The 13,578-nt window shown below is 38.5% G+C and overlaps 1 protein-coding gene across 1 annotated transcript in view; it reads left to right on the top strand.

The window, feature by feature from the left end:
• The window catches only part of ACSS3 (acyl-CoA synthetase short chain family member 3), a 99,023-nt gene that overhangs the window by 30,569 nt on the left and 54,876 nt on the right, over nucleotides 1-13,578 (top strand). The window contains exon 8 of the mRNA XM_074901487.1: nucleotides 10,775-10,926. Coding sequence (XP_074757588.1) covers nucleotides 10,775-10,926 — 152 coding nt within the window. The remainder of the gene's footprint in view (nucleotides 1-10,774; nucleotides 10,927-13,578) is intronic.

Below are 13,578 nucleotides of genomic sequence, written 5' to 3'. Positions count from 1 at the left end.
AGGTTGCCACCAAAATTGTTTGGATGCCGTGGCTGTCTTGGAAGTCAGAAGTATAATGCTGGAAGTTCACTCTATAAATTTATAAGTGAGATTCTCACAAGCAGAAGACACCTCTTGAAGCAGGTCAAGGATCCCCAAGTCCAGAAAAGCAATGGTCATTAGGGGTGCATCTACATGATATTTCAAATTACAGCAGTAGTGCAGTTCTGAAATAACTCCTCTGGTTGTGCTTGCTTATTGATTTGGTTCACAGAGTGGTTTTAGACATATGAATGACATCTTTACAGAGAAGGCTAAGACAGAAGCTTTACCACTTGGGATAAAAGGATAGGATCCAATGAGTGGGACTATACTGTGAAGTTTTCTAGAACAAATGGAAAGTAAATGTGCCAATGGAAAGCTTTAGAATAGTCAAGAGCTCCCACATTATTCTGACGTACTTCTTGTGCTATGCAAAAGGGCCAAATGCTATGTGTGACTTCACATTTGTTAATGACAGCCAGATAGTTCTGACTTTCAGATGCTCCTTTATTTCTCCCAAGCTTTTGCTTCTGTCCTCTTTACCAGCCCTATTTCTTCTGCTGTTCCACCTTTACAAACAATATCTTTCTTATAACCTTATTAAAATTATTCATCCTTTCCTACTGCTGCATTTTGCAGTAGTGACAACTGTTGCATTGGCCTCCAAGAATATTGAGTAAGGGACAACCTGGAGCTAGACAGCATGTGCTCTGAAAGGCCCATAAGTTCCCCAGCAGATGCACCACCCTGCTTCTGACGTCAAACCTGCTGTAAAGTGGAAGAGGACTGAAAAAGAGTGCTGCATTCAAGTAGATGAAGACCATGTTCTTGGTCAGGTGGGAAAACCGTGCTTTAGAGGTGGCACAGTGCGTGTGCCACTACCACAGAGATCTTGAATAGGACTTCAGGGGAGGGGAGAGCACTCCATCAAGCCCACTGCTCAGGAGGACATCTGCGCCCTTAGTTCCAGGACCACCAGTCCAGGAGAAAAGTCCAGGGAAAAGTGTGCCTAGAATGCTGCTTCTATATGCCAGCAACCCTCAGAGGACCACTGTGAGAAAACATGCTGAAACATCCCTTCTCTACCATGGCAGGCAGTGGGAACTGCAAAATCAGTGGTCCAGATACTCGTATGGGTATGTACTCTTTTCCTGTACATGTGTTGAGAGTGGGACTGTGTTTAGGAGGTTTCTGGTAGAATTAGGGCACCGGTTGCAGAGCTGTGGTAAGATGGTGTAGGTCTTTAGATTGACTGTGAGAGTTGCTGTGCCTTAAGAGATGATTCCCATGGGGCTGTGAACTGTGAGGGAAGTTCTGTGGAGCAACAAGCCCCACCAGCCACCACCTGTGCCATCCCAGCTCTGCCTGTGTGCCAGGCACTGTCCTGGCAACTGCATAAGTCATGGATACAGTATGCCTTGATAATAGCCCTCTGAGGCTTCTGCACAAAACCCAGACACACTGTCTCTTTCTCTCCTTAAATGCAGTGTATAAAGGACCTACACAGTGGTGGTAGCAGTGTTGATACTTCTGGTCATGTGTAAGACCTTGTCCCTGCCCTACAATTCAGGATGATACCATTTCTTTGAAGTGCAGTGGTTAAGGTAGTGGCTGTTGGCAATATATTATCTATTGCTCTGCCTCAAGTCACACTCAGAAAAGGTCATAAAGAGGAGGATACTGCAGGCTGGGGTGAGGCATAGTTGAATTAGCCAGGTTTACCCAAAACAAATGAATTGAGTGCAGCAAGGGAGAGTGTGAAACACATAAGTGTGGAGGAGGAGAAAACTGAGAATAGAGAGAAGTATTGGGAATCAGTTCCTTTTTAATTATTGCATAACATTTGACAGATTGAAAGACATTAATGTCCAGTGGCATTCTTCCCATCCCACACCATGCACTGAATACTTGACAGTAGATGACTCTCTTCAGTGAAGGAGCAGACAAAGGGCATTGCTGGATTCCCCACCTGTGACAAAAAGAGCAGAGAACTCTGTATACAGGTAGTGCAGACCTGTGCTCAGTGTTGTAATCTGAAGGAAGGTCTCAACTATGCCCTCGCAAATGGTCAGACTAAAAGTGATATCCTGAATTTGCAGGGTTTTGGAAACATTTGCCCAGTGTCCATCCCACATAGCCCAGTGTCTTTCAAATGACCAACTGCAGATTGCTGTTCCATTATGCATTTCATAAAAGCACAATTAAATTAGGTCTCTGCTGCACCATTGTCGGTGTGGGGCACAAGGGTATGCAGTATCTCTCATGATGCTCATTGGCATTAAGGACATCATGAATGATCTTGTCCCTTCTTGATAAGAAGGCACTGGCATGTGTTTTCATTCTGTGACCAGAGATATGAAAGATAGGGAATATCGAAACTTTATGGTGGAGCCTACTGGTGATCTTTGAACTGACACGCTGCTGTCATCTACATGAAACAGCATGACACTTACTAAAGAGAAGGCCCTTCAATCAAGGGAGCAGAGATCTGTAGGATAGTTTTCTGTCAGAGAACTCTGAGCTGCATTTTTTGTCAAGTGAACAAGGCTGTCTAGTATAAAATAAACTTCAAATAACATCTAATGGAAGAGGTAAAGAGAATTGGCATTAAGTAATTTGATCTACTAATCTTCTCTAATTCACCTCACTAGCTATGTAAACAAAGTCTGTGACATCATATGTGCGCGTGTTCACATTCACATGGTACTAAGTTTATTCTTACCAGTGCATGTAGGAAGAAGATTGATAATCTCTCATACAACAGCACATTGTGCATAGGTGACACCCATGTATGTTGCTTTGTACAAAATCCTGTTTATAATTTTTCTAACAGAACTATGTAAAATAAGGAAAAAAATGCAATGTTTAAAAGCAAAGCAAGTCTTGAGGTCTTACAAATATGGAATATGCTCTTGTCTTTGTGGTTAACGTTTAACTTTGTGGCTAACTTTTAAAAATGTTTACTTTTTCTTCTGTTCATGGAAAGACTGTGGCTAATGTGTTAAGTTGTGCTGTGAAATAGAAAATGAGCTTTTGTCAGGATGTTTTTCTTCCATATAATTTTGTGATCTGTAGGATCTGAGGCAAATAATTTTGTTTTTTGGCTTCTAGGCATTGGATTGATTTTTCAGTCATCTCTCAGAAAAGCAGGTTTTCAAAACAAGTATTTTTTATTAAATATTAAAATACACAAAGTGGTAACAACAAGCACAAGGGTTTTTTTTCCCTAAGTGGCTAAGACAGAGAAGCTCACATGCCTTAATGCTCCCAGGCAATCATTGCAGCAGCTGGAGAAAACTTAAATGTTTATTCTTAATTTGAATCTCAATGTACCTTCTGTCCAGATAAAGTTTACTGACTTGCTTACTTTCAGTGTTCATCATGATAGCTTGTGATGAATGCATTATTGAAATACATGATGCAGAGAATATCTACAGTGCAACTATGGCAATAAAAATCAGCCATTCATTTGGGTATTGCTTATGTTTAGCTCTTTTGTGAATAATCTCCAATATGCTAATCTGGTGGAATCCACTTGCTTCTGTTAATTTAGAAACCATCTCACTGCGGAACTTCTGAAAGCTTCTGAGTCAATGACAATTGTCAGGTTGCTGATTGCAGGAGTGATGCTTGGTTCTTTGTGCACATACAAATTCTAAAGGACATTAGGAAGCAAGGTTATTTCTAACACATTGCAAATTAAAAAGTAACAAGTAGTTTTAAAAAGAGGAGGAAGGTGGTTGTTTAAAAGCAGTGAGACAAAATCCTAGGAAAAGAAAAAAAGGCAGTATTCGAGGGGAACAAGTGAGAGAATGCATTAAACTCATGAGGTACACTCTTGCAGAAAGGATTCCTTAATAACTAAATATATGTGGAAAAGGGAGTACAGTAAATTTACTGCAGTTTCTTTGTTCAAATACATTTGTGTAAGATGAATAAAAATATCCAAAAGAAATACCACTATATACTTGTGTACTTGAACTTGCAAATAACTCCAGATGCAGAGATGGATTAATGATATTTTGTAGTACGTGTGTGCATACTGTACAGCTGTCCTGTAGCTTTTGCTCATGCCAGAGGTCATGCTTGTGAGATTCTTCCTGTGTGTTGTTCGTTTATGTAGGACAAGCATGGATATATCTGTGAGAACTCCAAGAGGTTCACTAAATAATTTGGCATTGATTTCAGTATCTTGAGTTGTCATGTAGGCTCTCGATTAATTACTTACGAAATAAAGAGATCACTATGGTGTTCTTTCTGTTGCGTATTAAAAGATCGTTTTTGATCATTTGGTCATACATATGTGTTCTCATATGCAGATCAGTGTTCATAAAAGGAAGCCTACATGATATGTAAGCATAGCTGTATAAACAGTATTCTCTTTTTTCTCCTCATGTACATGACTGTTTCTTACATTTCTAAGTGTATTTAATGATCCAGTTTTCAGCTGATTTATTCAGCTGTTCTATCCACTAATCAAAAAATACAGTTCTGATTTTTTTTTTTTTTTTACTTTAGAATCCTACTGTATGAATAATAAAGTCTTCTTTTAAATTCCTTTGCTTTTTAATGAAGAAGTTTTGGAGGCAGTGAACACATAACATGCCTGTTCAGAATATATGAACACTAAATGTGTGAGTTCAGCTGAAATTTGGAGAAGAAATTGAGCTCTTTTCATGGCTGATTTAATAACTTGCACAATTTACCTGATGTTGGATACTTTTCAAACCCCATCTCAATCTTTGTTGTATCTCCAGATGGTCAGTATAGTTCAGGTATACAGTTTTGGGGGCTTCAGTGGCTTGAGGGTCTCTACAAATAATTAAACAGAGACCTCCAGTTACAAATTACTTTCACTAGAAAAAATGGAAATAGTAAAAAAAAGAAAAAGTAGTTTTTAATTCCCTTTCAAGTTGAATTCTCTTACAAAAGAGTTCAATTTTCTAGTTTGTCTGAAAAATCCCCGTGATTTCACACTAGACTAATAGAATTTTAAGGCTGGGGATCACTGTGGTTGATTTCTCTGATGTTCTGAATAACAAGGAGCAAAAACTTCACCCAGTAGCAGAAATGCACATTTATAGAATCAAGTATCATATTAGCTCAAGTATTAAATTACTATGGTCTAATTAATGTTTAAACTCCTAATAGACGTTAATTAGATTTTTCATTCCACGGGGATTAATTTATCACCACCACACTAGTTAAGTAGAAGAGGGAAGCAGTGTGAGAAAAATGGCAGCTTCTTGGAGATAAGGAGAAGACTTTGATAGTTTTGTAGTAGCTGTTTTTGACCACTGATACACTTGGCTACATTAAAATTGTTGCATGAATTTGGCAGAAGAGAATCACTAGAATAAATACTGCAATGAAGAGGTTTTCATTCTAGCAGGTGTAGAATAAGATAAGAAGAAATGAGGAGGAAAGTGATGAGTTCCATCAGCAGTCTCTGTTACATGGTTGTCTTACAGTGAAGTTTTATCTCTGTGTGAATGCATGGGGATCAAGATGTTATTGTCATTATAAAAGCACCTCTGAATTTAAAATGTGTTGGGTTTGGAAAATAAGAGTAAAAATTCTATTTCTTTAACAGTGAGTATTAAAGAAAAATCAGAGTTATTATCTGGTTGACCTACATGTCTGCTTTGTGAATTTTACTCTTGGTGAGAACATTATTAAACAGTAATAGTACGTTTCCCATTTTTCTTTCTCTGAGATACCACCAACTGAGTCTTCAGACAGAGTTCATGACAGCAGTGTCATCTTTTTGAGGATTAAAAATGGGAAGAAAAAGAAGGCTTCTCTACATGGGGAAAAAAATAAAGTTGACAAAGAGGAACAGCGTATAATTTTCCCTCTTCTCAGCAGACTGTCTTAACAGTGAATATTCATAAATTTGTAGTCAAAGTTTTTCCTAAATGTTTGCCTAATGATGAGTTTTGGGTTAGGGAGTGTAAGTATGCTGTTTAGGTACGGGGGCAGAACACCTCATCCACTTTGTCTAGGGACAACCACTATTGAATATAAACCGTGCTGACTTCATGCCCTCACTTCTTCAATTGATTTGTTTATTTTTAAATTACTTAGTAGGTGACAATTTGTCATTCTAGCAATTGCTATGGAAACTATGTGCTTTTAATTTTTGTTGCTGTGACACCATTGTCAGGAATGTGAAAACAGTAATGAATTCCTCTGAATACAGTAAGGTTTGTTTAGTTTTTTTATAATCTGTCCTGGATTGTTTTTTTCCAAAGCATGACAAACTTCAGCTATATATAAGCTACTTGAAGGCTCACAGCCCACTCTGGGTTGCTCTTGCTAATAGGATTGCAAGCTGTTAGTACCAGAGCAGCATAAAGAGAAAGTCTAACTACCACCTGTGATCTTGTGATGTCAGGAAAAAGGCAGCATTGTAGTTCCAGTTCTTGGGACTTTGAATTGGAGCTAGGATGTGGAAGAGGATGCCTATGCTTGCCAAGGAGACATGCCTAAGAACTTCATTTGGGTGATCTAGAACAGAGAAGGAGCTATTGTTGCACACAGAGCTGTAGCAGGATGTTGCTGTGCATGTGGAGCCTTCCTCACACCACTCACTGGGTTCCTTCCAGTCCCTAACAAATCTGCAGGGTATGCAAATCTGCTGTTGCAACAAATCTGCAGGGTACACAACAGCAACAGGTACTCTCATTTGGCACAGTTCTTGGAGGCATCAGGACTTTCTACAGTTCTTGTAAGCCGTTGTCCCATTGTCATCAGCTTACAAAGCAAGCACTGTCTCTGAAGTTTGCCAGTTTTGTGATCTTTCTCCCATCATCCATATTGTTAGTATTTGTGAATTCAGTAGGATGTGTCATCTCAAGTCCTTAGCAGAGGCAAGGTCAGCAGCAGAAGGATGAATGTCTCTATTAACATATTCTTTTGAATCCTGATGTGTCGGGATTTTGTGTGTGCTTTGGTGTCAGCAGGTTTTAGTGTCAAGGAGTTCCATGTTTAATATTTGCTATGCAGAGGGAATTTCTTCCTCATAATTTTGAATTGATCTTTAATTGAGGAGCCGCTTGTTGTTAGGGGTCAGATGTATAGGGAATTGTTGCGCTGTTACTGATGCATTGTGGTTATTTCATTATAGCTCCTCTTATATATCTTTTACCTCAGCTAATCCATCCCGGTGGCTTCTGACTTTCTCCATAGAGAACTTTTCTATCCTCTTGATCATTCTTGCTGCCTGACTATGAATCTTCTTTCATAATCATGTATTATCCATCAACACATTCTGCCTTAGGGTGTCTGCTCAGCTGGTAGATGTCTGATAAATTACATGCTAAATCTAGGTACTTCCAGAAAGATGTTCCTATCTGTCTGTCTGTCTCAGAGTCTCTTGGTAGGTTATTAAAAGAAAGTCTTTTCTACTTGAATCCTCCTAGCTGATACAAGAAGTGTCTGTTTCTACTTTTCTTTTTTAAATTAGATGAGGCAGATCACTCTCTTTCTGACTGCCATGTTCTTGTTTACCACACTCTCAGTTCCTGCCAACCACACATATTATTGCCAGTAACTTCTAAAATAAATTTTCATCTCCAGTATTGATGCAAATACTGAATAGCAACAGGTCTTGATGAACCCTGTAGAAACCCAATGGAAGTATCTCATTTGCTCATAGTACCCACTTGACTAAGCAATCTGTCAGCATATTCTGAATTCAGTTACCTTGTGCTTTATGGTTTATATTACTAACTTTTTGAAAATCAAAATTGGATGTGGTAATAAGCCTCTCATGACATATTGCATTACTTCTTAACATTTTTGTATAATAAATGAGAACTCTCTTTGACAATTTTATTTGTATTTTTGTGGCTCTGAAATTAAATTGCACTGTCTCGGATTTGTTTTGCTTATGTCAGTTTTTGTTTATGCATTTGCTAAACTGTGAATAGCTGCCAAGGCATCAGGGAAGTTTTTCTGCAGAATCAGTAAGAATATTTTACAGCTGGGACAGATTTTTTTTTCTAAATGAATATTTTAAGTGTCACCTTATTCTTTGGGTATTATTTCCTATCAGTTGTCAGGTGAATTTTCTGTTTCTTTCCTTCCACTCTTTGTGTTTTATTTGTTTTTGTCCTAGATCTGAGAATGGTACTTCTCCAAACCAAAGCTGCTGTAGCTTACTGTGACAATATAAATACCAACCTGTCAGAGCCCCTGCATGCCTACCCACACACTCCTGAAGGTTTAGCTGCTTGTGTTGAACATGTGCTCAGGCGCAGGCTTGCTGGAGGTATGAGGTAAAGGCACGGCTGTGATGTAGCTCAGGCAGGGACCAAGGGTGAGCGCCTAAGCATTGATCACCTTCTGAGGAAGGGGAGGCTCCTTTCAGCTCTTCTCAAAATTCACAGTTTTCCTAGTGGTCTGATCCAAGATACCTGACTTTGAACATTAGCAGCCAAGCCCATAGGAGAGAGTGGGTGTGCTCAGGGCCAGATAAAACCTTTTTATGGGCTTTGGACATTTCCATTTGGTTAAAACTAACAGCCTGCATTATTACTGGCAGGCTAACTAATTTCAGGTTGCTCCACAGCTAGGTTTTTTGCTGTCTAAGACGATTGATACTAGTTCAATGGCATAATTAGTGAGAAATCTATGGAAATTTAGAATTTTTCAGAGTCTGAGACCATTTGTTTTAGCGTTAGTTATGTGGGCTTGAACTCCTAACCAGATTGTTACGGATCTGCAGGTGTAGTGAACATTATGGGGAGATGACATCGACTTGAATAAATAAGTTCCTGAAGAAATATTGATGAACACAGGAAAGATGCGATGAAGGAGTCTGCAAGGATGATGCTTAAAGACAGTGTGGTGAAAGATTTTTCTTTGGGAACTGTGTGTTATCTGACAGACAAAAGAACATAACTGACTTTTTCAGCAAGCAAATAGCATACTTTTGCAGGTTTTTTTGGTAATTCAGGATAGGCTATTAGCAAAAAGAGGATTTTTGTCACTGGTGGTATTCTTCCCTGCTACTTGGGCTGGGAACTGTTTCTTTTTATTTTCTTCCCATTTGCTTCTCACTGCCTCCTTCATCCTTCAAAAAAGAAGGGTCTTTTCCTTTGTGCATCCTGGTTTGTCTTGGTTTTTGGTTTTGGGTTGTTTTGGGTTTTTTTTCCTTTTCTGGTGATCCTCTGCTCCAGCACTCGTCTCACCGGCAGTATCTCACCATAGGGCTGCAAAGCCAAATGGTACATACCTCAGAGGTCCTGCATTCTTTAAACCTGCCAGATGGTTCATCAGTACTCTTGCCAGTGTTCTGGCACAGCTGGATGCAGAGCAAGCCTTTGGAAGACTGTAGTGGAGAAGGCAGATGGGAGAGAGGGAGAAGGAAGAATTTCTGTGAGCTTGCATCACAGCCAGTGTGCTGCTTTTTGTGTTGGGATGGGTCAACTAACTTGTTTAATGTGTGTTTTCATAAAGGCATTTACTATGTTACTACTGCCTCACTATCAGCGTAAAAATACTGAATTTAGTAAATTCTTTAAGGTTTTAAAATGCCTCTGTTCCTTTTGCATCTTGGTAAAATAAAAAGTATTAAATTTTTATGCTTTTTTTTTTTTTTTTTTTTTTTTCCCCACTGGACCTACTAATCTATTTCAAATTGGCATTTATACAAGGATGGTGAATGTATGAATTTTCTTGTGACTGATGGGTGAACTGCTGTAAAGATGGTGATGCTTCAGTTGTGAAACTTTCTCTGTGTGACTTCTTGCATAAAGCGTTGACAAAGCTGTGTTTGCAGTACGAAAAGATTGTCTGTCCTAACTTATGTGCTCTGTCAATGTCCATCTTCCAAGTGTAGCCTTTCTAGTGAAAAGGTCATGGCAATACCTGTAGAGCTAAAGCTCATTCTACATTGACATCATCTTTCCATAATTTTAGAATATGTGTGGAGCAGTTCATACACTGCGGAAATTGCATACAGCAAGATTGTGATTATACGATCCTGTGCCAACTGCTTTTCATATTTGCAGCAACACAGAAAAGTATTTTTGATTATTTTTTGTTATTATTACTTGCCATTGGACAGTTTTTCACATCTTAGTACTTCTGTTTATAATTCTCCTGATTATGCTCCCTAGCTCAAGACAATCTTTAGTTTTAAAAACCAACCACAAACCAGCCCACAGACTGGTAGCACACTAAAACAGAAAAAGGATCTGGTCTTCATGTGGGCAGCAGCCCACAAAGGTTCTAAGAAGCCAGTTGTAAGGAGCTGTGGGAATTTTTCCAGAACTGGGAGGAAATTACTAGGTAAGAAAAAGCTGGCATTATGTCCCGTAGGGCTGTGCATGGGGATATAGCTGCAGTGCCACTGTGTCCAGAGACTCCTTGTTCAGTGGGACTCTGGGTGTTTTACAGGCTGCTTTGTAGTAGGGTAGATGTAGAGATGACTCCCTCTGCTGCCAGCATAATGACAGCAGTTTGTGGCTGTCTTTTCATTCACATGTCCGTTTGTCCTATTTTTTTAAGTAGCAGCTAGTATGTGCTGTGTTCATGCGAGAGATTTTGCCCAAGCCTTGTGAATTTATTTCTACAAATGAATACACTCACAGTATTATTATTTTTATCAAAGCCTTCTTTAAAGTCTTACTTGAAATTACTTCTGTTGCTGTGCTACCACTACTGTTATGTGTTCAAGCCTTGAACTGTCAAAGAATTATGAGGTATTTTTATCCTGTGACATTTTAAATTGTTCTCTCCATAGGGGAAGCCTGTGGGAACGCCAGATGCTGGTGCCTATTTCCGTGTGCTAGCAGAGCATGAAGTAGCTGCCTTCTTTACTTCACCAACTGCAATTAGAGCAATTCGTCAGCAGGACCCTGAGGCAGCGTTGGGAAAGCAGTACTCCCCGAAAAGGTGAACTAAGGGTACACTGGAAGCAGTTTCTTACAGATGCAGGCTGGATGAATTAAGAATAGCAGTGTCTAGGGCTTTGCCCACCTCTGTATAGCAGAATTTAAATGTATTCTTGACAATCTAGGTATACATGTATTTGCTTGTAAATTTATATTGATAGTTTGGATGAGATGAAAGCTGTTAAAAAGATTATGACTCTAAGGTTAACAGCTCTTAGCAAGTTAGGATTGCTTGCTCAACCTTAATTTTACTCCACTGTACTTATATGCTGTGATACGGTCTTGGATTACATGACCCTGTACTGTATTCCCACATGACCTCTCATTTCATTGCCTGCACAGGATCTTTAGTGTTTGTTTAGTCAGCAGCTAGTCAATGTTTTATCTCCCCATAACATAGTTGCTGTTTATGGTTATGTGTTCCAAAGATTGAGCTATTTGCTGTCTCGTACTGTTTTTAAGGTGTTTATCAGTATACTATCAGCATGCTTCAAAATCACAATGGAGTTCATCCTCACAAATCCCCTGTGAGATGGGAGAGTGTTATTTGTTTTTTGCAGATGGGAAGCTGAGACGCAGAGAGATTAAGGTCAAAGTCTTCTTTTAGTTTTGAATATCCAGTTTGAGCCGCTAAACTACCACTGTTTCAGAGTTTTTAGCATTATATAGTTAAAATGTGTTATTAGCATTATATTAATAAAATGCCTCTCACACTGATTTGCATCTTTGAGTGTTTAGTCTTCTGGAGACCAGGTTTCTGTATCTTACGGCAAACATTCTAAAAATGATGTACCACATCCGATCTTGAAGTTGAATAATTTGTTCAGCATCAAACAAGGAATGTGTCAGACTGTATAGGCAGTATTCAGTTGTAAAAACATCTTTTACCACACTTGTCCAAAGAGAAGGGAAAGATAAAAGGCCATGTAGCCTCATTAGACCTCCACATTCTTAATTGCTCTGGAAAGTTTTATTTATTAGTAAACTGGATTTGCTCCTGAAGTATTCATTACAAGTTCATCATTGATTTCTTCCATCTGTTTTGAGTGCTATCATCTATCCTTACGCCTCTTTGAAACAGGAAACAAACTCATTTGAGACCCTAATGCACTATTCTTCTATGATGTTTATTGACAAGAAAGTGATTCATATGCTAGAAAATTTAATTGCTGTTCCTTAGTATTTTTTAGGCAATGAATTAAATGACTTAGTCTGTCTTTAGAGTATATATTTCATGGAGAATCTGCTAACCTGCTCTGTAAGTTGTCACATGTTTTGGCCAAGATAAGAGTCTCCTTTTCAATATCAGTTGCCCCAGATATAAAGAGATATTTCATCATTCCTATTCAGTGCATGGTTAATGAGCTTCTCCATTTGTCTGCAGATATAGTTGTCTGATATTTAAATAATAAAAGCTTTGGGCCATGTCATTTACTGGTACGTGTAAATGTTCTAGCACAGCATTTAGTATCTAGTAGGTGCAGTTGTTAAGAAATGGAGACCAACAGGTGATTTAAAATTTCCATTCTAGGAAGATCCTTGCTTTTGGGCGTTACTTGGATGGACTTTTCCATCCAAGGTCAAGGGAATTCTATCTGTTTCAGTTTGAAATCAGTCTTACTTTTAGTTCATTTACTTGATCTATGATGCTTTCTTTTCTGTTATATGGTACAGAATCTTTGAAATGAGATGTCTTTCTGCTACCTGGGCTAAGATGTATCCTTAGTTACTTTAGAAACTCCAAAACACCTATCAAGGAATGCAGTCCTGAGAAAGGGTTCTACCATGTTACATTTCATTCCTGAAAAATTCTATTAAAAAAACCTGATAAAGATCAATGTCACTTTTTATAAATACTGTTAAAAAAGGCGATTACTGATCAGGTACAAAGTTGGCAGACAATGCCAGCTTCCAGTATACAAAGGAGTACTTGATTTACAGGAGTAAAATTGCATTATAAGCAGACTTGCGTTCTTTGGAAATTACATAAGTTATATAAATTTCTGTTTACATGAGATTTCCAAAGGTTCTAGTGTGTATGCTTCAAATTCCTTGTTGGCTATTGGAGTCAAATCTTGAAATTTGTTTGCCTTTGACACAAAACATCACCTGTGTTTTAAACATGGCTCATGCTTAACAGTAAAAGAGGTGTTTAACTTATACTACTGTAGGATAAAAACTCTGTTCAACCGTACTTTGCTAGAGGATCTAAATACCTGGCTTTTGATAACACACAGTGCTGCTGAGCAAGCTGTCTGATCATATTGCTTCCTGTTCTGTTTGAAAAACAAGTAACATCCAAATTTTGCAACCCTCATATCTGACCTTACTCTGTGCAACTTTTAGAATCTGTTCTCGTCTTCAAGAGGTAACTATAACACCAAATCATTAACTCTTCCCATATTTGGAATCACACTTCATCCTTTAATTGATGTAATTGTTACGAACTGCTTAGGTCTTATTTCCAAATGATTGACAACTGACAGTTTTGCATGCACTAGAGCAACAACTCAAAGATTAGGTTAACATACAAGTACTAATATGCATTTGGTGTCCCATAGCCTAATTGTCTTGCTTTACTTTCCGTCAGCTGTGAAGTTCTGTCATTTTATATCAAGAGAATCTAGAGATTCTCACTAATTCCTCTGATACC

This window comes from Athene noctua, chromosome 3 (genome assembly GCF_965140245.1).
Source record: "Athene noctua chromosome 3, bAthNoc1.hap1.1, whole genome shotgun sequence".
NCBI lineage: Eukaryota > Metazoa > Chordata > Aves > Strigiformes > Strigidae > Athene > Athene noctua.
Note: the sequence above shows the minus strand (reverse complement) of the source record. Positions and strands in the feature narration are given on the sequence as shown.